General features: G+C 46.8%; 1 protein-coding gene across 7 annotated transcripts in view; it reads right to left on the bottom strand.

Moving 5' to 3' along the window:
• The window catches only part of KDM2B (lysine demethylase 2B), a 125,427-nt gene that overhangs the window by 90,699 nt on the left and 9,582 nt on the right, over positions 1-25,146 (bottom strand). For all 7 annotated transcript variants that reach the window (XM_039231954.1, XM_039231809.1, XM_039231684.1 and 4 more), the window contains exons 5-6: positions 2,943-3,121; positions 2,625-2,731 (exon numbers count right to left, since the gene is read on the bottom strand). In XM_039231954.1, coding sequence (XP_039087885.1) covers positions 2,625-2,731; positions 2,943-3,121 — 286 coding nt within the window. The remainder of the gene's footprint in view (positions 1-2,624; positions 2,732-2,942; positions 3,122-25,146) is intronic.

The raw sequence follows: 25,146 nt of genomic DNA, 5'->3' as shown, positions 1-25,146 counted from the left end.
GCAATGATGGGTCTGTACACTTCTCTCTTCCCTCCCGCAAACCTCATTTCAGGTGGCCTGTCAGCCTGGAAGCTCTGACTTCTAGAAATAGTGTCATTTTAATTAAATCCCACAGAGGACTTCATCTGTGGTCCCAGAGGACTTCATCATTGTGGGATGTTTACCTTGCTGATTAACTGAAATCAGCATTCTTTACAGCCAAACCAACGGACGATTCCCAAGGTGACAACTTCCTCCCTAACAAGGTTCAAATCCTGTAACAAGTTCCCAAGGCCACTGACAGGGTTTGTAAGTGTATCTGCCACACAGCCCAAACAATGAGTCAAAGACACACAGTTCTAGAAAATAGTGCATGAGGCTTTTTTTTTTGTTAATTTGATAGGATTCTCAAGGTATTGATAGAACTTACTATTCAGAGGAATTTTTCAATAAGGTGAAGAATACGCCAAACATCTAAAGGGAGGAAGGCAACTGCAATCTATGCTATTTTCCCTTCCTAGATACATGTCCCATATGTCCCTGCTCCCACCTGTCCCATCATTTGCCCTCATCGAAGCAATGTGCTGCTTTCCCCTATCACTGCACCCCACCTCCTTCGATCCACACGGCAGCAGGAGGACTTGCAGAATGTGTATCTGCACGCATCCCTCTCTGCTTGAGATCTCAGAGAGGTTTCTGACTTCTCCTAGGAGAAACACTGGCCCTTAGGTCAGGCGCGGCAGGCCCTGAGCAGCCTGGCCCACCCAGCATCCTGCACCCGCCACCCCCCTCCCTCACTTTGCTCCAACCTCACTAACCTTCCTTCCGCAGGCCCCCCTACCCCTGTCTCCCTGCCCTTCCTAGCCATCCCACTAGGCTCTCTGCACACAGCCAGGAAAGCTCTTTTCAGACCTCTTCAGCTAAGTAACTCCTCTCCCCTGAGACCCCACCCTGGGGACGATGGCCTTGCCCTCCCTGACCACCAGTACCCAGGTACACAGTCCTGGAGCACCGTGGATCTCTGCCTTATGGCCTCGACACAGCTGCAAGTTTCCATTTGTTTCTCTGATTGTTGGATGAACATGTGTCTCCGGATAGAATATAAGCTCTGTGAGGACAAGGAGCTCACCTGGTTTTCTCCTCTCTGCATTTCCAGTGCCCAGCACCAATCAGAGGTTTAATACATATGCTGACTGAATCAACCAATCAATCACCCAATCAATCGATCAGAGCTGTGATCCACCCCTAAGCTTTGAGTCCCACCCTCTTTCCTCTCGCTCTACCCTCATGATTCCATCAAGGCCCCTGGCACTTCCCTACCTCCACCGCCTCCCCTCCAAGTCCCTCCCATCTCCTCTGTCCTTTAAAGCCCAGGTACAGTGTGCCCTCTGGAGGACTTCCCATTGCCACCAGCCAGAAAGGATTCCTCCTCTCCTGTCCCAGACCCAGTTTCACTCTACCTATGATGAGATGGCACTTTACCCCGTGCATTATATGACACATTCTCCAGAGGGTAAGGGCTCTTAGTCTCATTCTTCTTACTTCCCCATCCCAGGGGCTCCAGAAATTTTGCTGCGATCAAATGGGAAAGGAATAGAACTGAAACCCTCTTTCCCTCCCCACCTTGAGCCCATTCTTTGTGTTTGATTGCAGCCCAAATCTAAGGAGTGTAAGGAGCTTCAGCTTCAAGGGGAGGAAAAATGCCTGAGAAATAATTAGAGAAAAGAAAGAGCTTGAAAGCAAAGCCTTGCGAAGCCAGGGCCAGCATGCTGGCCTCCCTTACAAAGCCTGGCACCCAGTCTGCGTTCACTCCCCCCTTCATTCAGGGTGGAGTGAATGAAAAGCTCACAGCCTTCACACTGCTGGGGGCATTCCTGGCAGCAGGGCTGGGCAGAGAGATGCTAATGGATTCGGAGCTGCCAGAGCCAACTCTTCTAGGAAGCCCAGAGCAGCAGTCATGCCCGGGATGGCCAACAACTCCTTCCCGTTTGGAGATGGAAACACAGACGGGCTGAGATGGCGAGAGCCCCGAGAGCCGCAAGGGTCCCCAGGGTCCGTTACTGAAAATTCTAGAATGTGGAGGGGATCGTAGGTGCCTCTGTCCATGTTAAACAACGGGTTTAGGACTTACTGGTCCATATCTAGTGATGTCCCTGCAATTAGACATGGCCACGTTCCTGACCCAGAGCTGACCTGCCGCTTCGAGACACCATCTAAGGAGTGTTTGATGAATAAGCAGCCCTTGGGCTTTGATTGGGAAAAGTTCTGGATCAGAGGCCCTGGGTCTCAACAGCAAGCGGCAAAAGAACACCAGATCCCTCCCCAGCCCGTGGCAAAAGCAAAGTGTCCATGGTGAGCAGGTCTCTGCCCACTCCCAGGGCTTGCTGTCACCTGGCAGGAGTAGATAAAGGTACGGCAAGCGCACACACGTACAGAGACACGGTCCCCATTATTCCTCCTCCCCACTCAGATCACAGGCCCCGAGGGAGGCTGGCAAGGAGGCCAAAGAGGACCATCTGGATGGGGAATGCAAGGCGCCAATCTGCTCACACCAAGGACCCCCGTCCCTTATGTCCCAGCAGCACCCGGCTGGGCTAGGAGACACCCCCCACGCCCAGCCCCCGCCACTAGCCAGGCAGTCTTACTTCTTCACTTTCGGGTATTTCATCTCTGCAATGGCGTTCGTGGCTTCTGTCTGCTTCTCCTTCAGATGCTGGGGCCACATGTTGTCCACCCAGTCCACCAGGTCTACCTGAAAGCCAGACCAGTGTCAGCACTCCCTGTCGTGGGGTGCCCTTCCGCTGGGCTCCCTCACCACCTCCACCCTTCCCTGTGCTCCCCACGCCCCTCCTGCCCTTTCCTGGGGCTGATGCTGGCTGGCCTCAAGCCTGGGCAGCAGGTGAGGCGGACTAGGAGAGGAGGCAGGAGGCGTCAGGAAGGGGGGCCGTGGCCGGGGGGCCTACCACGGTCGGACGCTTGACCAGGTGCTCCAGTTTGGTGTGGCTGAACTCAAGGCTGATGACGTTGTACAGCTTGTCCCGCTGAGCTTCGGGCGTCTCATAGTACCGCACAAACTGGGACATGCTCATCTCCGCACCCTTCTGCGTGTTCACATCCATCACATCCACCAGCCGACGGCCACCTAGGGGCAGAGTCCACATGATGGCGGCTCCTGACAGCTTGGGGTCCACATCCCGCTTCAGGTCCCCATAAACAAACCCTGCCTCCCCCCGTATGCTCCATCACCTCATCTGCTTGGTTTCCTCACTGAATCTCTCTCCACTGCTTCCCTGCACCACCACGGCCCCCACGCTGTCCAGTGCAGCCTTACCACTCTTTAAAACAACCTCCTCAGTGGTCTTCAGGCTACCCCTCCATCCAGAACATCCTAAGGGGTCTCCAGACTACCCCCTCCTGTCCATCCTCCAGTGTTGACAGTGTGAGCTTTCTAAAACAGAGATCTGACTATGGACACTCCTTTCTCTGCTCAAAACCTTCAGCGCCCCGCAGTGCCTACTGAAGAATCTCTTAGCATGGCATTTAAGGCCTTTCTCTTTACTCACAGCACTAAGATAGTACTTATTTCTATAGAAACTTAGCTGTTTGGTAGTCTCCCTCCCTGGTCTGTGAGGTGAGGAAAGTTACCTGACTTCTCTGAACCTCTGTATCTTCATCCTGCCATCCCTTCTTTCTTTTTTTTTTTTTTTTTATCTTTTTTAATGTTTTTGGTTTTGAGAGGGGGGAGGTGCAGAGAGAGAGGGAGACACAGAATCCACAGCAGGCTCCAGGCTCTGTGGATAGCTGACAGAAGAGGCTGATGTGGGGCTCGAACTTGTAAACTGTGAGATCATGACTTGAGCCAAAGGCAGACACTTAACTAACTGAGCCCCCCAGGCGTCCCTTCCATCTCTTTTCACAGGCTGACTGTGAGGTCAGATGGTGCTCACAGAACAACCTGCAGAGGGTCTAGTACGGAAATGTACGGGTCTCCCCATTATTCCCAGGGACTAATCACAATTCCTGAATATGTTCTGTTGGCTTTGCTGGCTTTCTTCCCTACTATTCCATAATCATCGCCAGGACAGAGGTCTTGTCTGTCTTGCTCACTACTTTACCCCAAGTATCTATAACAGAGCCTGGCACATAGCAGGAGCCCGTACGCATTTATGGAACAAATAAATGAGGAATGTTGGCTGTCCCATTCAATATGTGACATAGGACTTCTCATGGGAACCACCGCTGAACTAAAAGGAATGAGCGGCGCCCCTCAGGAAAGCCCAGCCTTTCATCTCAGGACTGAGCCACGCTGCCTCCCCAGCTGCTTCCCAGAGGAAAGGGAACATTTTCAGAACTGGGAGATAGGAGCGTTCAGCGCTAGCCCTGGGACCACCAGCAACAGACAAAGCTTTGAGGAAATCACAACCCTTCCAGGGACTCTACTTCCCCGTCTGTAAGATGGGAATAATAATGGCTCCAGGCCTTCAGCCAATGTAGAAGGAACAACCAAAGTAAGCACCATGAGCAGGGAGAAAACAGACACACAGCAGATGCCACATTCATGGTGATTGAGGATAAAAGCCGGCCCCTCCTGTCTGTCAGCACACAAAATAAGCATCAGGGCTGGAATGAAGAGCCCGCCATCTGTTAAGGAAAGACCTCAATTCCCCATTAGCTCAGTGACAAATACATGATCCATGGAAACTCAGAAATGTGTAAACCAGAGGTAAAAAGAAAGAAAGAAAAGAACAGGAAGCAGGAGATCACCTTGTTCAAAGCTAGTCCAAGAGCAAAGAATGCAAGCAAATGACAACCCATGGGCAGATCTGGCCCATGAGCTACAAATGGTTTTTACATTTTTTAACTGATGAGGGAGGGGGGAAAATGAAAATTTTTTAAAAATGTATTTATCTGAGAGAGAGAGAGAAAGAGAGAGCACAAGCAGCCGAGGGGCCGAGAGAGAGAGGAGACAGAGAATCCCAAACAGGCTCTGTACTGCCAACACAGAGCCCGATGGGAGGCTCAAATTCACAGCCCACGAGATCCTGACCTGAGCTGAAGTCAAACACTTAACTGACTGAGCCACCCCGGCGCCCCTCAGGAAGAAGAATCTTTTGTGATGTGAAAATAGTACAAAACTCAAATTTCTGGGTCCATACATAAAGTATTATTAGCACACAGTCACATTCTGATTCACACAATGTCTCTGGCTGTGTCCATGGTACAAGGGCTAAGCTGAGTAGTTGACACAGACTAAATGGTCAGCAAAGCCCAAAATACTGGCTCTCTAGATCTTTACAAAGTTTGTCAACCCTTGAATTAGACAAAACCCTCATGGAACGTACATGCTGATATGAGTACTATTCCATTCTGGTGCAGTGCTATGTACCCAGCTCTGTACACAGAGGCTGCATTACAAGAGGCCCAAGTTCAATATTTGCTGAATTTATACACAGTGCCTTTCATACAGCAGGAACTGAATAATAATAGTAATTCCATAGGCACAGATGAGAACCCGGTTGTTACTATCTTTTGGGTTCAATATCTTAATTTTTCATAACCACCCCAGATGACTGTACTTATCTTACAAATGAGAAAACTAGGGGAACCTGGGTGGCTCAGTCAGTTGAGGCTCAGGTAATGATCTCACGGTCCATGGGTTCGAGCCCCATAATGGGCTCTGTGCTGACAGCTCAGAGCCTGGAGCCTGCTTCAGATTCTGGAGCCTACTTCAGATTCTGTCTCTCTCTCTCTCTCTCTCTCTCTCTCTCTCTCATTCCCCCCCACCGCTTGCTCGCTCTTGCTCTCTCTCTCTCTCTTTCAAAAATAAATAAGCATTAAGAAATTTAAAAATAATAATAAAAATAAATAGATGAGGAAACTAATGTCTACAGACAATGGGATCTGCTCAAGTCATCCAGAACATACTCTACCAAATAGAATAGTTAATATTTATTGACCACAGGTAAGCTCTCTCCACAGGTTACCTTAAGTTAATCGTGGTTCTGTGAGGTAGTACTTCACTTATACCCATTTGATAGATGAGAAACTGAGAATCAGACAAGTAACTGGACTCAAAATACCCTGTTATGTGAAGCCAATTCAATCTAATCTGGTACCCAGCCTTCTGTCCCGCGACCCCTGTCCCTGTCCTATGCAATACTGAATCCAGATCACATGCTATGGTTGAAAAATGATCTCCGCCTTCAGTGACTGGCTCCTGACCCCACAGATCCTACGGGGATCGCAGGACAGACTCGGAGAACAGCTATTTTTGCTTCAGGAGTACAGATCCACCAGGGGGCATCCCTGAACTTTGCTGGAAATTCTGGCCTGCTCTGGACAGTGCTGGCTCCTACCTCACCCAGAGCTCCTGGAACAGGTAGACTCTGCTCAGCTTTTCTGGGAAGCCCACCTGGCAGAGCCTACTGTTACAGTGGGGGAGGTGACAGAAGAACAGGCAGCCAAACCCTCCCCCTTGTCTGGCCAGCCTCCCACCGCCCCCAGCCTCTCCTTCCAAACTGTGCATGAGGTCGTGTCTGGGAAGCCCCCTGTAGAAGGATTGCTGGGCCGGTAATGGCCATCACAGACCTAGAGGCTCATGAAAGTCAGCATTGAAGATTGGAGCTCAGTCGCCTCTATCAGAACAAATTAAGGTAAGACTTCATGGTTCAAACCCCAGCTGGACCTTGGGCCTCTTAGCTTCTTTATCAGTTTCCCCATCTGTCACATGGGGACAAAAATGGTAGCTTTCCCACGGGTTGATCTGAGCCTTACAGGAGATAATGCACATGAAACATTTCCAAAATGTGCCTGAAGATAGGCACGTTACCTAATTGGCCAAGTTCATCTATAATTACAGGTGGAGAAAATTAAGCAGTAGAAAGTCAAGAGCCACTTAAATCTCTGCCAGCCAGTCCAGGGGACTGACAACTTAAGATCCTAAAACATAACAAGGATGACCAACAGGTGTGAGGTTTTTATGGCGGGTGATAAAAATGTCCTAAAATTGACTGTGGCGATGTTTGCACAGCTCTGTGGACAGATGAAAAGCCACTGAATCGGACACTTTAAATAGCTGAATTATATGGCATGTGAATTATACGTCAATAAAAATGTTATTAAACAAAAAACCTCGGGCACTTAATGACCAACAAATTTGGTTTTTCTAAAAGTTTTCTAAAAGTAACTTCTGGAGTGCCTAGGCAGCTCAGTCTCACTTCAGCTCAGGTTGTGATCTCATGGTGTGTGGGTTCGAGCCCCACAGTGGGCTCTGTGCTGACAGCTTGGAGCCTGGAGCCTGCTTCCGATTCTGTGCCTCCCTCTCTCTCTGTTCCTCCCCCCACCTCTCTAATAAATAAATATATAAACAATTTTTTAAGTAAAATATTTCTTTCAAAAGTCTCCCATCAAGGCACCTGCATGGCTAGGAGGTTGAGCATCCAACTCTCGATTTCAGCTCAGGTCACGATCTCATGGTTTGTGAGACAGAGCCTCACATCAGGCTCCTCGCTGATGGCTCGGAGCCTGCTAGGGATTCTCTCTCTTGCTCTCCCTCTCTCTCTGCACCTCACCTGCTCACTCAAGCATGGGCTCTCTCTCAAAATAAATAAATAAACTTAAAATATATATATATATTTATGATACTCAGTGAAAGAAGCCAGACACCAATGGTCACATTTTTTATTTTTTTTACATTTATTTATTTTTGAGAGACAGAGCACAAGTTGGGGAGGGGCAGAGAGAGAATGAGACACAGAATCAGAGGCAGGACCCAGGCTCTGAACTGTCAGCACAGAACCTGACGCAGGACTCAAACTCACAAACCAGGAGATCATGACCTGAGCCAAAGTTAGATGCTTAACTGACTGAGCCACCCAGACGCCCCACCAATGGTCACATATTGCATGAAGCCATTTATGTAACATGTACAGAAGAGGTAAGTCCACAGAAACTAGAAGTAGGTTAGTGGGTGCCAGGGGCTGGGAGATAGGAATGAGGAATGAGTACTAATGGATACGAGTTTCCTTTCAGGGTGTTTGGATGACAGTGTTTTGGAACCAACAGAAAAGTAACAGTAGCGCAACACTGTGAATGTACTAAATGCTACTGAATTATGTACCTTAAAATGGTTAATTTTTTTAATGTTTTTATTTATTTCTGAGAGAGAGAGAGACAGCGTGAGCAGGAGAGGGTCAGAGAGAGAGGGAGATGCAGAATCTGAAACAGGCTCCAGGCTCTGAGCTGAGCTGTCAGCACAGAGCCCAACGCGGGGCTCAAACCCACGAACCGTGAGATCATGACCTGAGCCGAAGTCAGACGTTTAACCGACTGAGCCACCCAGGTGCCCCTAAAATGGTTAATTTTATGTTATGTGAATTTCACTTCAATAAATTATTTTTCTTTTTCTTTTAATGTTTTACTTATTTTGAGAGAGAGAGAGAAAGTGCGAGTGGGGCAAGGGTACAGAGCAAGAGAGAATCCCAAGCAGGGATGTGCTATCATTATGGAGCCTGATGCAGGGCTCAAACTCACAAACTGTGAGCCAAAGTCAGACACTTAACCAACAGAGCCACCCAGGCACCCATAATAAATTGTTTTTCAAAGCAATGTAGTATATTAATTTAAATATCATATACTTCCTCCAATCTGACATGAAAAACAACTTCATGCCTTCCAGTCTCTCTCTCTCTCTCTTCTTTTTCCTAATTGTTTCTTGTGTGTTAGTCTCTCTTCATCATGGATCAAGAGATTGGGCCATGGACTGTTTCAGCTTCTCTCTCTACAAAGGCTTCACGAACTGTCCAAAATACCCTTCCCTCCCCCTAGGGAGGTGCTAGGTGCATGCGTGGGCTCAGTTCTTCCCAACTTAACAGGCCTTAGGGATGCAGGCAGAGGTGGGAAACCCTAAACAGAGGCCAGGAAATGATAAGCACAATTCAGAACAGTAGTGGAATGCTGGCCCTCCAAAAGATTTACCCAGAACTTTTGAATAGGAACTTATTTGGAAAAAGAGTCTTTACAGAGGTAATTAATGTGAAGATCTCAAGAGGAGATTGTCCTGGACTGAAGGTGGGTCCTAAATCCAATCACTAGTGTCTTTAGAAGAAGGTCAAGGTCAACTGAAAGATGGAAGCAGAGAGTGAAATAATGTGTCGATAAGCCTGGAGTTACCAAAAGCAGGAAGAGGCAAGGCAGGAATTTCCTTTAGAAACTCTAGAAGGAACCAATGCAGGGAACACCTCGATTTTGGACTTTAGCTTCTAAAACAGAGAGAATAAATTTCTGTAGTTTTAACCCACTCAGTTTGTGATACTTTGGTATGGAAAACAAGACCAGAGGTCACCTCTGGGGCAGGAGGGTCTCACAGGAAGCCGTATGGAATTAAAATCCTTCCTAACCTGGGTGGCAGGCATTCATTTTGTAATTTTTTTTTTTTTAACTTTTCACCATATATAATACATTCCACATGCAAAAATGGATCAAAGGACTTAGATGTTTCAGGTTCCCGTCTTTCCTCAGAGCATAAGATCTTTAGACAAAGTACCCCATGGGGCGCCTGGGTGGCTCAGTCAGTTAAGCCTCCGACTTCGGCTCAGGTCATGATCTCACAGTTGGTGGGTTCGAGCCCTGCATTGGGCTCTGTGCTGACAGCTCATAGCCTGGAGCCTGTTTCAGATTCTGTATCTCCCTCTCTCTCTGATCTTCCCCTGTTCATGCTGTCTCTCTCTGTCTCAGAAATAAATAAAACATTAAAAAAAAAAAAGTACTCCAATGTCCTCATCTGCAACAGAGGTAAGACTACCTACCTCAAAAAACAGTTGTGAAAAATATGTTTTAAGTAAAAATTTAATTAATTAAATTTAATTCTTAATTTTTTAATTAAAAATTTTTGTTTAATATTCAGACAATACTGGAGGCAAATGAAAGGCTCTTAAGGGTACCAAATGTGCTGTGGCATCTCACTGCATACAAGCTAAAGATTTGGGGGCGCTTAGGTGGCTCAGTCAGTTGAATATCTGATTTCAGCTCGAGTCATGATCTCTTCGTTTGTGACAAGCCCCACATCGGGCTCTATGTTGTCAATGCAGAGCCTGCCACAGATCCTCTCTCCCCCCTCTCTGCCCTTCTCTGGCTTGCACTCTCAAAAATAAATAAACACGAGAGAAGAAAAAAAACTAAAGATTTGTATGCAAGTCACAGCTTGCTGTCCCTGCCAATCTAAACTGACAAGATTTTTGGGACGCCTGGGTGGCTCAGTCAGTTAAGCATCTGACTCTCGATTTTGGCTCAGGTCATGATCTCATGGTTTGAGAGCTCAAGCCTTGTGCTGAGCCACTGGGCTGAGCAAAGATTCTCTCCCTCCCTCTTCCTCTGCTCCTCACCACCCCTTCCACTGCTCACTCACTCTCTCTCAAAAATTAATTAATTAAATAACAAAATCATATATATCAACCCCTTCCCTTTCATGCTTCTAACTCATTAGCCTGATTCCACAATTTAAACTTGCACAATTAAAACTAATACACAATAAACATACAATTTTGACAACACTAAAATAGTAGGTCATCACATCAATACTAATCTATCAAGTTGGTATTATGTATGATGCCAACTTATATACAACCCAACTCAAAGACTATAATAAAAAGATGTCAAAAAACATACAGCCCAAATCTAGTTCTTAAAAAATCCTCTTAAAACTGGGTAAATTTGTCCATTTTTGTTAGCGCATATTATATATACACACATGTGATATACACATAACGCATGTAATGTGCAAGTGTGTATAAATATTTCACATATGTAAGCAATAATAGATATTTTAACACGTATATGTATCATAATGTACCCACATGTTTACATTTAGAAAAACTAAAATAAATTAGATGTCCTGTATTCAGTTATTCATGGTAAGCATGTCACAATGTATTTATGTATATATTTCACTCAAGTTTGACACACAATGTTACATTAGTTTCAAACGTACAACAGTAATTAGACAAGTGTCTAGGTCATGTTATGCTCGGTATAAGTGTAGCTACCACCTGGGACCATACAACACTTGTATGATACCCCTGACTCCACTCCCGATGCCGTAGCTGTTATCCCCATTGCATTCATTCCATAAGTAGAAGCCTGTACCTTCCACTCCCCTTCACCTCTTGAAATTAGTGGTAATTTTTTTTAATGTTTATATTTTAGAGACAGACAGAGCAGGGGAGACAGAGGGACAGTTAGAGGGAAACACAGAATCCGAAGCAGGCTCCAGACTCTAAGCTGTCAGCACAGAGCCCAATGCGGGACTCAAACTCACAAACCACGGGATCATGACCTGAGCTAAAGTTGGATGCTTAACCGACCGAGTCACCCAGGCGCCCCAAAATTAGAGGCATTTTTAAAACACATAACACCTTGGGGTACCTGGGTGGCTCAGTCAGTTAAGCGTCCGACTTCGTCTCAGGTCATGATCTCACGGTTTGTGGGTTCAAGCCCTGCGTTGGGCTCTATGCTGACAGCTAGCTCAAAGCCTGGAGCCTGCTTCAGATTCTGTGTCTCCCTCTCTCTTTGACCCTCCCCTGCTCACACTGCCTCTCTCTCTCTCTCTCTCTCAGAAATAAAATTTTTAAAAATTTTTTAAATAAAACACATAACACCTTTACAGGACATACATATCCACGTGTAACTGTGAGTAAAATGTGAGCACAAGTGTGTTTTCAAATATGCATATGCCTTGCATATACCATGACACTTGCCTTTTCTAAGATATTTTATGCAACACTTACAACATGTATACAGAACTCCCCCACAAAAGACACACATATATTAACCTATAAACTATGACTTTTGCAGCTTTCAAATAATCTAGTTCAATAGTTTCATTTACTTACAAGGGTGCAATAATGTCCAAAACTGTACCATTACCCCTAAAAATGTTATTTCCCTGCATTATGTCAAGGTATTTTATTTATTTTTTAATGTTTATTCATTTTGGGGGAGAGGGAGTGGGAGGGGCAGAGAGGGAGACACAGAATCTGAATCAGGCTCCAGGCGCTGAGCTGTCGGCACAGAGCCCACCATGGGGATTGAACTCACGAACCTCGAGATCATGACCTGAGCCAAAGTAGGACGCTCAACTGACTGAGACACCCAGGTGTCCCAAGGTATTTTTTTTTTAATGGTTTTTATTTATTTCTAGGAGAGAGAGAGAGAGAGAGCGTGAGCAGGGGAGAGTCAGAGAGAGAGGGAGTCACAGACTGAAACAGGCTCCAGGCTCTGAGCTGGCTGTCAGCACAGAGCCCGATGTGGGGCTCGAACCCACGAACCGCGAGATCGTGACCTAAGAGAAAGTCGGACGCTTAACCGACTAAGCCACCCAGGCGCCCCCCCCAAGGTATTTTTAAATATAATAAAACTAGTCTTGGGAGGAGCACCTGGCTGGCTCAGTCAATAGAGTGTGTGACCCTTGATCTCAGGGTTGTGATTTTTGAGCCCTCCTACTTGGGTGTAGAGATTACTTTAAAAAAAATTTTTTTAACTAGTCCTGGGAAAATTTTTTAAATAATTTTTTAGGGGTGCCTCAGTTGGTTGAGGCTCTCTCTTAATATTGACTCAGCTTATGATCTCATAGGTTCATGAGTTTGAGCCCTATACCGGGCTCCACCCTGACAGTACAGAACCTGCTTGGGATTTGATTTTCCCTCTCTCTCTCTCCATAAACTTTAAAAAAATAACGGCCTGGGGCCCCTGGGTGGCTCAGTCGGTTAAGTGTCTGACACGATCTCAGCTCAGGTCATGATCTCATGGTTTATGAGATCAAGCCCCATATTGGGCTCTGCGCTGACATCTTGGAGCCTGCTTGGGATTCTCTCTCTCCCTCTCTCTCTAACCCTCGCCCACTCGTTCTCTCTCTCTCTCTCAAAATAAATAAATAATTTTTTTTTAAAAAAGTGTGGAGTCAACTGAGGTGCCCCATACAAAAACACTGGAGGTGTGGAAGGCACAGCCCAGCGCTGGCTCCCTCCTCTAGGGGCCTAACCTTAGTGTTCTCTATCCCGCTAACAGGCTTACCCCACAGGTTCCTGTGGTTGAACTGTGTCCCCAAAAAGAGATGTTCAAGTCCTAACCCCGGACACCTGTGAATGGACCCTATGTGGAAACAAGGTCTTTGCACTTGTGATCAAGTTAAAATGAGGTCAGAATGGATGAGGGTGGGCCCTTAGCCAACACCAATGTCCTTGTACGACACGGGAAATTTGGACAGACACACACCGAGGGAACACAGCCACATAAAGATGGAGGCAGACGTTGAAATCACACAGCCACAAGTCAACGCATGAACGCCAAAGAGGCCAGCAACTACTAAAAGCTGGAGGAACCTCTGACGAATTCTCGCCTAGAGACTTCCCAGGAAGCCAGGCCCTGCCAATACCTTGACTGCAGACTTCCAGTCTCCAGAACTGTGGGAGAATACACTTCTGAGGTTTTAAGCACAGGGTGTGGTACCACAGCAGCCTCGGCCAACGAAAAGCAGGGCGGACAGGGGCGCCTGGGTGGCTTAGTCGGTTAAGCGTCCGACTTTCGCTTGGGTCATGATCTCGCGGTTCGTGGGTTCAAGCCCCGCGTCAGGCTCTGTGCTGACTGCCAGCTCGGAGCCTGGAGCCTGTTTCAGTCTGTGACTCCCTCTCTCTCTGACCCTCCCCTGCTCACGCTGTCTCTCTCTCTCTCCTAGAAATAAATAAAAAAAAAAAAAGAAAAGAAAAGCAGGGCGGACAAAGGATGGCTGGGTAACCCCACAGGGCTCCAGAAATATCCCTGAGGGCAGAGAAGGGCTATTCCCCCCCGGCTTCCCGCATGGCAACCCCGACAATACTAGGTGTTACAGGACAGACATACCCTATAACTAAACGTAGTTGACTAGAAGCTTCGAAAAGAGAAAATGTCATCCACCGATGACATCCTACCGCTTCATCCTAGATGCTGACTCTTTTGTCAGCTTGTTTCTTGTCTCTCTCCCCAGCTACTCTGTAAGCATCATGAGGGCAGGAGTCTGGTCTGTCTTAGTCACTACTCTATGCTACGTATCTAGAACAGAGAGCCCGGCCCTTAACAGGGGCTCAGTAAAAACATTTGTGGAATGAATAAATAATGTTGGTGTTTTCCAATTACATGCTCTGCCCAGCATATGACATATGACTTCACATATAAGTGACAGTCAAACTGGAGAAATGGCCCGAGGGTGCCTCAAGGCAGGTATGTATAACCCTCTCCACGCTAGAGAAGATAAAGCCCCCCAACCTGGAAAACATCTGGAAATCCTGAGCAGCCAGGAGCCCCACCAGTGGGACAACTGTCCCTGAACACAGAAGGATGTGGGTGGGAGAGGCCCGTTCTTTCTTTTTTGAACACAAACCAGGCTCCCAGCACCCTCATCGCAATCCCCAGGGCTCTCAATGCAGCCTCACTTCCCTTGTTCTTAGCCAGGTGCAGGCCCCCAGCTGACCCCACCCTCTGATGCAAAGAGAAGTCAGGGCCTGGAGCGGTCAGAGCGGTGAGGAGCAGCTGGGGCTGACGGGGGAGTAAGGGTGTGCAGGAAAGAGGCCCGAGGGTGGGAGAGGCTGAGTGACTGTATCTGGAGCGGAAGGTCGAGATACTTGGTTCTAAGAATAGCTTCGCTGGTGTGCAGGGGAGCTCCATCCAGCTCCCCAGGTGTCCTGGAAGCCACAGTCTGGGGGAGGGCTTGAAGCCAGAAGAAAGGGAGGAGGGAAGTCAGTTCTTTTAGGTGCCTGGGCTCCATAAACATAAACCCCCAGGGAAACACAAACAGGACCTAGGAAATTCAGCTCTGCTGGGTTCCAGCCCCCAGATGGAAGGGAGAAGTGCAGAAGTGATAGCATACTTTCAAGGGAGGCAAATGACGTGGGTACAAGTGGCACACTGGCTTGAGTGTGAGATAAGGTCCAGGTCCGACACAAACAGCAGAGGAGGGGAAGTGTGTCTCCAGGTGTATTCCAGCCAACAAATGGCAAAGGACAATCAAACTAGACCGTCACCACTTTGCAGCCCCTAACACAACAATAAAGCTAGACATCAAACATCAATGTCTGCTAACATCAGACAGAGAGAGAGAGAGGGAAGGAGATGACCTGACATTACGTGCGTCCTCATCAAAGAACAGAACATCATCTATGAAGTAGTCTTGCCCAAAAAAATGAATGAATGAATGAACGAATGAATGAATGAGTACATTTCTGTGCAGAGAGAGACAAACTCTGAACCTGTTTAAGAGTCTACATCCAACTGCGAATTTGTGGAAACTACACAAGACAGAAGAACACAAACTACTCCAAGGGAATGCAATTGGCAAAATCCAGACAATGAAAACTCCACAGGTCAAACAATCCAACTTCGTCAGACTGGAGTGAGATGGTAGGAGGGCCTAGAGACTATAAATAATAGATTCAAAAGGCATCACAACCAATCACAATGTAAGGAGCTATTTACCTTCTAACTCATAGAACTGGCAAAAAAAAAAAAAAAAAACATACATGTTAGTGTATGCTAACATGAAACTGGAAGTTTGAACAATAAATATGGATATTTACATATTTTTTAATTAATTATTTTATTTTTTAAAGTAAGCTCTATGCCCAGTGTGGGGCTTGAACTCACAACCCCAAGATCAAGAGGTGCATGCTCTATTGACTGAGCCAGCTAGGTGACCCTAATAGTACTCATTTTAAGGAATTATTGTTTTTATTTTTTTATGTTTTTAATGTTTATTTATTTTTGAGAGACAGAGACAGAGCATGAGTGAGGGAGGAGCAGAGAGAGAGACACAGAATCTAAAGCAGGCTCCAGGCTCTGAGCTGTCAGCACAGAGCCGGAAGCGGGGCTTGAACTCTTGAACCATGAGATCATGACCTGAGCCTAAGTCAGATACTTAACCAACTGAGCCTCCCAGGCACCCCAGGAATTATTGTTTTTAAAAGATTAGGTGTGGGGCGCCTGGGTGGCTTAGTCGGTTAAGTGTCCGACTTTCGCTTAGGTCATGATCTCGCAGTTCGTGGGTTCGAGCCCCGCGTCGGGCTCTGTGCTGACTGCCAGCTCAGAGCCCGGAGCCTGTTTCAGTCTGTGACTCCCTCTCTCTTTGACCCTCCCCTGCTCACGCTGTCTCTCTCTCTCTCTCCTATAAAAAAAAAAAAAAAGATTAGGTGTGATAATGCTGTTATGACTATAGATTTTATTTTATTCTATTTTATTCTATTCTGTTTTATTTTATAAAGCTTATCTATTTATTTTCAGGGGGAGAAAGAGCAGGAGAGGGACGGAAAAAGAGAGAGAGAAAGAGAATCCCAAGCAGGCTCTGTCATGTGAGCACGAAGCCTGATGCAGGGCTCAACCTCACAAACCATGAGATCATGACCTGAGCTGAAATCAAGAGTCCAACGCTTAACTGACTGAGCCACACAGGTGCCCTCTCATTACTTTTTAAAATTCTCTAGCAAATCCCAGCTCTGTTCCTAGCACTGTGGGTTCAGGGGACTCATTTACCCTTTCTAGAACGGGAAGGCTTTTGATTTGTAAAAGGGGCCCACTGATGTCACAGAGCCTAACACAATGTCTGGCACATGGTAGGGTCTGCCATGCACTTGGCCACGAGCCATGGGTCCTGGGTCCTGAGGTTCTGAATAGGAAACGCAGAGGTGTCCCAATCAGACAGATGGGGAAGGGAGCTCGTGCCCTGGGCACCGCGATTTTAACCCTGAAGACACAGCCCCTTTAACAGGCTCTTTTAGGGGCGCCTGGGGGGCTCAGTCAGTTAAGCGTCCGACTTCGGCTCAGGTCATGATCTCACGGTTCGTGGGTTGGAGTCCCGTGTCGGGCTCTGTGCTGACAGCTCAGAGCCTGGAGCCTGTTTCGGATTCTGTGTCTCCCTCTCTCTCTGACCCTCCCCTGATCACGCTGTCTCTGTCTGTCTGTCTGTCTCTCTCTCTCAGAAATAAATTAAAAAACACTTTTAAAAAAGTCTGACAGGCTCTTTTACTCTCATGTGAAGAACCACACTGGAAGCACGGGCGCCTGGCCTGTTCGCTCTGACCACAGGAGGCCACACAAGGAGCGGTGGCTGCCTCCAGGGCACGTGGGACAGTGCCAAGAGCCCTGGACCGAGTTCCAGACCCAGCAACCCTGACTGGCCCCGCTCCAAGCCTCAGTTGCCTCGTGTGCAAAGGCAGGAAGAACGACCTTTACACTTGTGTTTTCACCGACATAGAACTCTTTCTTCAAACAGAAGCTCCGACAAAGAGCCAAAGGCATAAATAAAAACAAGCAGCTCAGGTTAAAGCGGCGGGGGGGGGGGTGGAACTGTGGCCAGAACTCAGGCCCAGATCCAGATTCCAGGGATCCCCCTTTGAAAACCACTGGGTTCGGTCTTTTCAGGTCCTCTTCCAGGACCAACCCACCGATTTTTAGCCTAGTTCTTAAATAGATCAGATCCCTTCAACGTGAATGGGGGGAAGCATGTGGGGGAACAGACCCACAGGCTTGCCCCAAGGGGTCACTGGGGACACTGGGGCCTGCCTGTCCTCTGCAGTCTGAGCTGAGAGATTAAGAATCAGCCCTCCATCTTCTCAGGTTCCCAGTCTGGTCTGCCCCTGATGGCAAAGGAGAGTCGGCTGTAAATGCCAGGTCTCTGAGCAGGAAGCTCAGTACCAGGAAAGACGTCTGTGTCCTCAAGGGACAGAGGGACAGATCAGTGCTCAGAATGGAATGTGGCCCTCCAAGCTTGGGGAGCAGCCACCTCTGGAGGGGGTGACAGGGACAAGCTGCCCTTTGGGTCCTGCAAGTGACCCAGAGCAATGGAACTCTCGGGCTCCTGAAGTCAATAGGTTACAGGGAAAATTTTCCACATTGAGCAGTGCCTGGCGTTCCTAAGTAGGCCAGCGGCTCAACCCCCACTCCTGCCCTCTCCCCCCCCATCTCATTGGTTCTCTGGGCTCACAGGCTACACACACATCCAACAAATTCCAGCTGCAGAAATTAATCCATGGCCCCATGGCCCTTGCTTTGAAGGCCCCATCAGTCAGCTCCAAAAGCCACGGGCTCAGAGTCAGGAAGAGGCTGCTGAAAGTCACCTTGAACACACGGGCACTGATCCCAAACTCCTCCTGAGCCCACTCCTCAGAGAGTGTCCACAACTGTCCTGCATCATCGTTCTGGAACCCTCTCTATCTTCCTCAAGTTTCTAAAATCGTTTCTTATTCTGCTCCTGGAAAGTAGTTTTTTATTCTGCTCCTTGAAATCCTCATCGATTTCACAGAGGTAGTGTTTACTAGCAAAAGAACTGGCCACAGTTCAAATCTCACCCCGCTATTTCCTAGCAGTGAAGTCCTGGGTACGTACATCCCTGAAGCTCTCCAGGTCTCTGTTTCTTCATCTGTAAAGTGAAGAGGCTAGGACCTGCTGACACGATTACTAAAAGCACTTTGTAAACTTGAAAGCAAGAGTCTCCTGGGAACACTGTCCCAAATTGAAGGTATGAGGGAAAGGGGAGGGCCCAGAGCAGAGAGCATCTGCACCACCTGGGACAAATCTCTTCCCAGGTCTAGGCCTCAGTTTCCTCACTGTGAAATAAGACACTTACGAAGGTCCTTAAGTTCTCCCTAAGCATTGATATCTTCTGGCTTCTCACTTTGCACCTTTAAAAACTATCTCCAGCACAGATCCAGCACCAGGATGTCCTCTGTGCCCTGGGTTCAAGACCCCAACCCTCACAGACAGATGAGTGTAAGATAAAAACCAGGGGTGCCTGGGTGGCTCAGTTGGTTGAGCGTCTGACTTTGGCTCGGGTCATGATCTCACAGTTCTTGAGTTCGAGCCCCGCATCGGGCTCACTGCTGTCAGCACAGAGCCTGCTTGGGACCCTCTGTCCCCTCTCTCTCTGCACCTCCCCCACTTGCACACTCTCAAAAGTAAATAAACTTAAAAAAAAAGAAAAAAAAAAGGAAGAAGATACAAACCCAGAGTAACAAATCAGGGTGAAACCCAATCAGCCAAGAAAATCCAAAAAGACACCCAAGCCAAAAACACTAAAGAGCTCTGGATTATGGGACACGAAGAGCCAGCCGCAGTACTGTGTACAAGGTAAAAGAACAGCTCCTTAGTCAAATGGATACAGGGACAAATCAGCAATTCCACACACTAGCTATTTGAATGGACAAGTCACTCTGAGCCTCAATTTGACATCTATGGAATGGGGATAGTGGTAAATACAGTGTTATGTGGATCAGACGAAATAATATGGGAGAGGTCCCTGGCTTACAAGATCTCAGGAAGCAACAGCTAATTCTAGTAGTTCCAGTCTAAGGTGCTGCCCACAGGGGAGTGACTTCTATTAGGTAAAAACAGTGGGGAGAAGCAAGTTTAGTTCCCTGAGGCCCAGGTACAGTCAAGAGTTTTATTTTAGAACACTGGCTTTCAAGAAAAGGGAAATAGGACAAACCAATAAGCTGGGTGTTCATCTTCAAGAAAAAAAAAGGGCGGGGCGCCTGGGTGGCTCAGTCAGTTGAGCGTCGAACTTTGGCCTGGGTTATGATTTCATGGTTCGTGAGTTCGAGCCCCACATAGGGCTCACTGCCGTCAGCCTGTGAGCACAGAGGCCACTTCAAATCCCCTGCCCCCTCTCTCTACCCCTCTCTTGCTTGCACACTCCCAAAAATAAATAAACATTTTAAAAATAAAATTAAAATTAAAAAAATAAATTAATTTTTTAAACTTATTTAACAAAAAACAAAAAAGAGAAAGAAAAAAGGGGAAAAAAGAAATACAACTGAACTCCTCTGAAACTCTCCTTCTTGGCACTCAGGAGTCTTGGCCCTCCTGACTTCACGCACCTTCCCCTGCTTACGTTTCTATCTGTTCTGCCAGGTGGATGCCTCCCATGCCATCTGTCCACCCTGGATTTCTCTCCCAAGCTCCATTCAGCATGGTCAGAACTGAGCCCATGCACATCCCCCATGCAAGTCTACTTTTCCTCTGGGTTTCCATTACAAGCATCATCTCTCCCAACCCCTGAAATTCAAGCCGGCATCTGAATCTGATATGCCATCTGCTGTCTGGGCAACTTGCAAGCCACTTCTCTCCAGGCCTCAGTTTTTCCCACCTGTGAAAGGGGAAAGCAAGGCTAGAAGAATTCTAAGAACTCTTCCAAAGGGGTGCTTGGGTGGCTCAGTCGGTTAAGTGTCCAACTCCGGCTCAGGTCAAAATCTCATGGCTTGTGAGTTCAAGCCCCACATCAGGTTCTGTGCTGACAGCTCAGAGCCTGGCACCTGCTTCAGATTCTGTGTCTCTCTCTGCACCTCCTATCTCTCTCTCTCTCAAAATTAAATAAACATTTTTAAAAAAAGAACTTTTCCAGAGTTTCAAATGTAAAACGTCTATGATTTTAAACCAACTTTAAAATAAAGAAAGAAAGGTCTGGAGACAAGTCAGCTACCTTTGTTTCTGTTTTTGTTTTTGTTTTTAGTATTTATTCATTTTTGAGAGACCGTGGGCGGGGAAGGGGCAGAGAGAGGGAGGGACAGAGGATCCAAAGCAGGCTCCACCCTTGACTCTGACAGCAGCCAGCCCAACAGGGGCTTGAACTCCCAAACCTCAAGATCATGACCTGAGCTGAAGTTGGACGCTCACCCAACTGAGCCACCCAGGCACCCCAGCTATCCTTTGATTTCTAAGGTGTGAGAATTTACTAAGCACAGTCCGTCAAGGGCACATCCAAGTCTGGTGAGCCTCCTTCACCCGACACAACACAGACACCAGTAATACTGTGAAGGAAGAAGGAATGGAGGAGAAAGTCATGAAGCAAAAGGGTGGGAAACACCCAGAGCTGAGTTCAGGTCCCAACTAGATCGCCCATCCACCGGCCCTGTGGGTTGTTCCCTCTGAGCTTCTGGTCCCCATTGGAGACTGAACAGTAATAATGTATATGATTACTGGGGAGGACAAAATGGGGTCATTTGGTAACCAGACTGTAAGAGACAGGTGATTATTTCTCTAATTGGGTAAATAAATAAATACTGAATGAGGTGATTTGTCATGAATACTTCTCAAGAAAAGGGGCCAAAGAAAACATGTTAGCTTGGGTCTCCTCATTAGAGAGGAATACAATGAAGAGATAATATGCAAGACCCCATGGCTCAGAGCAGGACACAATCAGCGACACAACTGGTCGAGAGACAGGACACCCAGCACTTTCTGGACATGTTTTCTCAGAAAGTTTAAAGCATCTTCAGAGGCAACTAGAATTCCTTCCCAGTCTCCCTACCCCCCCAACTCCCAACCCACATATGTGAAAATACCTAATTCTTTTTATGAATTATCTGGGATTGAGCCCATTGTTTGCAGGATGTGGGGAGCCCTCTCGGGGGACACACTAGAGCACCAGAAACAGACTCACGCAAGCAAACGCAGTCAACGACAAAAACAATACTTCAGTGTCATGGGGAGAGGGTGCTTTTTCAATAATGGTACTGGATCAACTGGACATACAGTCAGGAAAAAGGGGATCGTGACCCCTATTTGGACCAAACACAAAAATCAATTCCAGATAAACTACAGACCTAAATATGAAAGTTCGAACAATAAAGCTTTTTTTTTTTTTTTGAGAAAAACATGAACATCTTTCAAACCCGAGGTATGCAAATATGTCTTAAACACGACACAAAAGAAGTAATAGACCAAGAAGAGCTAAGTTGTCTATGTTAAAATAAAGAACGTCTGTTCATTCAAAGACACCTTTAGGGGAGTGAAAAGGCAACAGAGCCCATAGAGTAAAAGATTTTGGAATGTAGAAGCATATCCAGAGTGTATCAAGAAGCTTTATGTCATGGGCTGAATTGTGTTCCCTAAAATTTATATGTTGAACTCCTAACCCCCAGGACCTCAAAATGTAATCATATTGGAGAACAGTCTTTAAAGAGGTAATTATGTTAAAATAAGGTCTTTAGGGTGGGCCCTAATTCAACAAGACTGAGGTCTCTCTTTTTTTTTTTAAGTTTGTTTATTTTGAGAGCGAGAGCATGCGCGTGAGCGAGGGAGGGGCAGAGAAAGATGGAGAGAGAGAATCCCAAGTAGGCTCCACGTTGTCGGCACATAGCCCAATGTGGGGCTCAATCTCATGAACTGTTGAGATCATGACCTGAGCTGAAATCAAAAATCAGACACTTAACCAACTGAGCCACCCAGGCGCCCCAAGACTGATATCCTTGTAAGAAGAGATTAGGTCACAGAAAGAGAGGAAAGACCATATAAAGACATAGGGAGAAGACAGTCATCTACAAACCAAGGACAGAGGTCTTCGGAGAAATAAGCCCCACAACAAACACCTTGATCTTGGACTTCTAGCTCCAGAATTGCGAGAAGATAAATTTCTGCAGGGCGCCTGGATGGCTCGGTCAGCTAAGCATCTGACTCTTAACCTGGGCTCAAAAAAATCATGGTTCATGGTTTGAGCCCTGTGTCGAGCTCTGTATGGACAGCACTGAGCCTGCTTGGGATTCTGTATCTCCCTCTCACCCTGCTCATGCTCTCTGTCTCTCTCTCTCAAAATAAATAAATAAACGTTTTTAAGCATTTAAAAAATTTTTTGTTATTTATTTATTTTTTTTAATGTTTTATTTATTTCTAGGAGAAAGAGAGAGAGACAGCGTGAGCAGGGGAGGGTCAGAGAGAGAGGGAGTCACAGACTGAAACAGGCTCCAGGCTCTGAGCTGGCAGTCAGCACAGAGCCCAACGCGGGGCCCGAACCCAAGAACCGCGAGATCATGACCTAAGCAAAAGTTCGGACGCTAAAATTTTTTTGTTATTTAAATCAACCAGCCTATGGTACTTCATCATGGGGGTCCTAGCAAGCTAATATACCTTACAATCAACAAGAGACAACCCCTCAAAATAATGGAGAAAAGACTTGATCAGACTGCCACATACACATACGAAACAGAGCTCAATTTCATTAGTCATGAAGAAACGCAAACTAAAACCACCATGTGATAAAACTATACACCCACCAGCACAGAAGTGTGACTAAAATGAAAAGGACAGGGCACCTGGTTGGCTCAGGCGTTAAGCATCTTACTTCAGCTCAGGGCATGATCTCACAGTTCTTGAGTTCAAGTTCCCCATCACCTTGAGGTGAGCTCAAGCCCTGCTTCGGGTAAAACACGAGACCTGGGTAAGCCCCACTTCTCTCTCTCTCTCTCTCTCTCTTCCTACCCTCTCTCAAAAAAGAAAGAAAAGAGGAGGATGGAAAGGGGAGCCTGGGTGGCTCAGTTGGTTAACTGTCTGACTCTTGATTTCAGCTCAGGTCTTATCTCAGGGTCGTGAGTTCAAGCCCCGCATTGGGCTCTCTGTGCTGGGTGGAAAGCCTACTTTAAAAAAAGTAATAATAATAATAGAATGAATAAATAAATTGTGAAATAGTCACATAACAGAAAACTACAGCAATGAAAATAAACCACCCACAATTATACACGACAGTATGGTTGAGTCTTATAAACACCAAGCTGAGCAAAAGAAGCTGAAAGCAAAAGTGGACACTGGCCTGATTCCACTCATCTTCTGGTCATAAAGTATGAACCCAGGCAAGTTTCACTCATGCTGTTAGGAGTCAGGACGACAGGGCAGGGCAGTAACTGTACAGGAACACAGGGTTTGGTTCTGGGGTGCCAGTGACCATAGTACATTCAATTTGTTAAAATTAATCAAGCTGTATGGTGACCATATGTGCACTTTTCTATATGTAAATTATACCTCAATAAAAAGCTTTTTTTTTTTAAGTGTACAGTGTCCTAAAAATGGAAAAGTGCCTTTTGTACTTTTAAAGGCGAGGAGTTAGGAACGGAGACCAGGCATCTGAATTCCCAGAAGGCATATAAAATGGGGCTGATAGAGAAAAGCTCGATTTTAGGGCATTAGAGAAGAATCTGTGGCCACAACTTGTGGCCTCAGTAGCTGGCCCGTTCTCACACAGCTGCCTCCCAAGATACAAGGCCTGAGAGGGGAGCAAGAGTCTAGAAGAGAGGCTGAGATCCCACCCTGACTGAGGGTAGGCGAAGCCTTCCCCACACCCTGCCCTCCAAGGCGGAACTCCCATTTACCTGTGGGACATGTTTATGTCGCCCAGCAACCCTGGGTAATCACCCTTCCCCAGTCCCCGGTCACCTGCTCATGCTGTGGCTGACCCCAGCCACCAGCTCCGGGTTGGGGCGTTGCTAAATCTGGCCAAGCCGACCCCGAGACATTTGTTGGAATTATTGGTGGGTTGGGAAGGAGAACCTGCGCAGGAAGGATAAAGTCGGAGCTGTTGGGGAAAGCTTGCCAAGAATGAAGCAGAAAGAGGAAGCCCAAGAGAGAAACAGAAGGGAAAAATCAGATTCAACCTCTCAAAGATCTTCTTGGAACACCTAGATGTAGATGTGCCTGAAGGTCACACTCCCAACTTCTTACATAAGCCAGTGAATTCTGTTGTGCTTAGGCCAGCTTGAGTTACATTTGCCATTTATGTCACTGTGAAGTATGTGCCCTTTCGCTGCTCCCCGGAAGCCTGCGTGCACTCTCAGAGATTAAAATGGGCATAACAATGCCCCATGCTAACTGCATGGAACACACTCTATCTTCACGAAGCACTTCAATACCCATCAATCCATTTGATCATCACAGAAATGCCAAGAGAGATAGGGTGAAAGTATCGCTATTCCCGCCTCCTTTGACATCCCAGACTTTTCGAGAGCTGGCAAGGACATCAGGAGCATCTAATTGAGTGCTTCAACGAAGAAAATGAGGTGCAAAGAAAGCAGTGGCCGCCTGGACACAACTAGAGCAAAATACAACTGCAAAGGGCTTTTAAGTTCCTCAAAAGGGCTAAGAACAACATTACTAAGACTCTGATGTTGCCTGAGCCTCTGACTTGAGAACTTAGCTTTTATCCTTGCTCATAAAAAGAATTTTATCGCATCCATGGCCTTCCTTTACAATAAGTAATAACAGGGACCATTCATCAGGCACTGGTCAGCCAACAAAATGCTACGCGTTCATTCTATAGGATCCTCCTCTGAGGCAGATTCTGCTACTAGCCCCATTTTGCAGATGAGGGAACAAAGGCTTAGGCAGATT

The sequence above is a fragment of the Hyaena hyaena genome, unplaced genomic scaffold (genome assembly GCF_003009895.1).
Source record: "Hyaena hyaena isolate Hyena2069 unplaced genomic scaffold, ASM300989v1 scaffold_0, whole genome shotgun sequence".
Taxonomy (NCBI): domain Eukaryota; kingdom Metazoa; phylum Chordata; class Mammalia; order Carnivora; family Hyaenidae; genus Hyaena; species Hyaena hyaena.
Note: the sequence above shows the minus strand (reverse complement) of the source record. Positions and strands in the feature narration are given on the sequence as shown.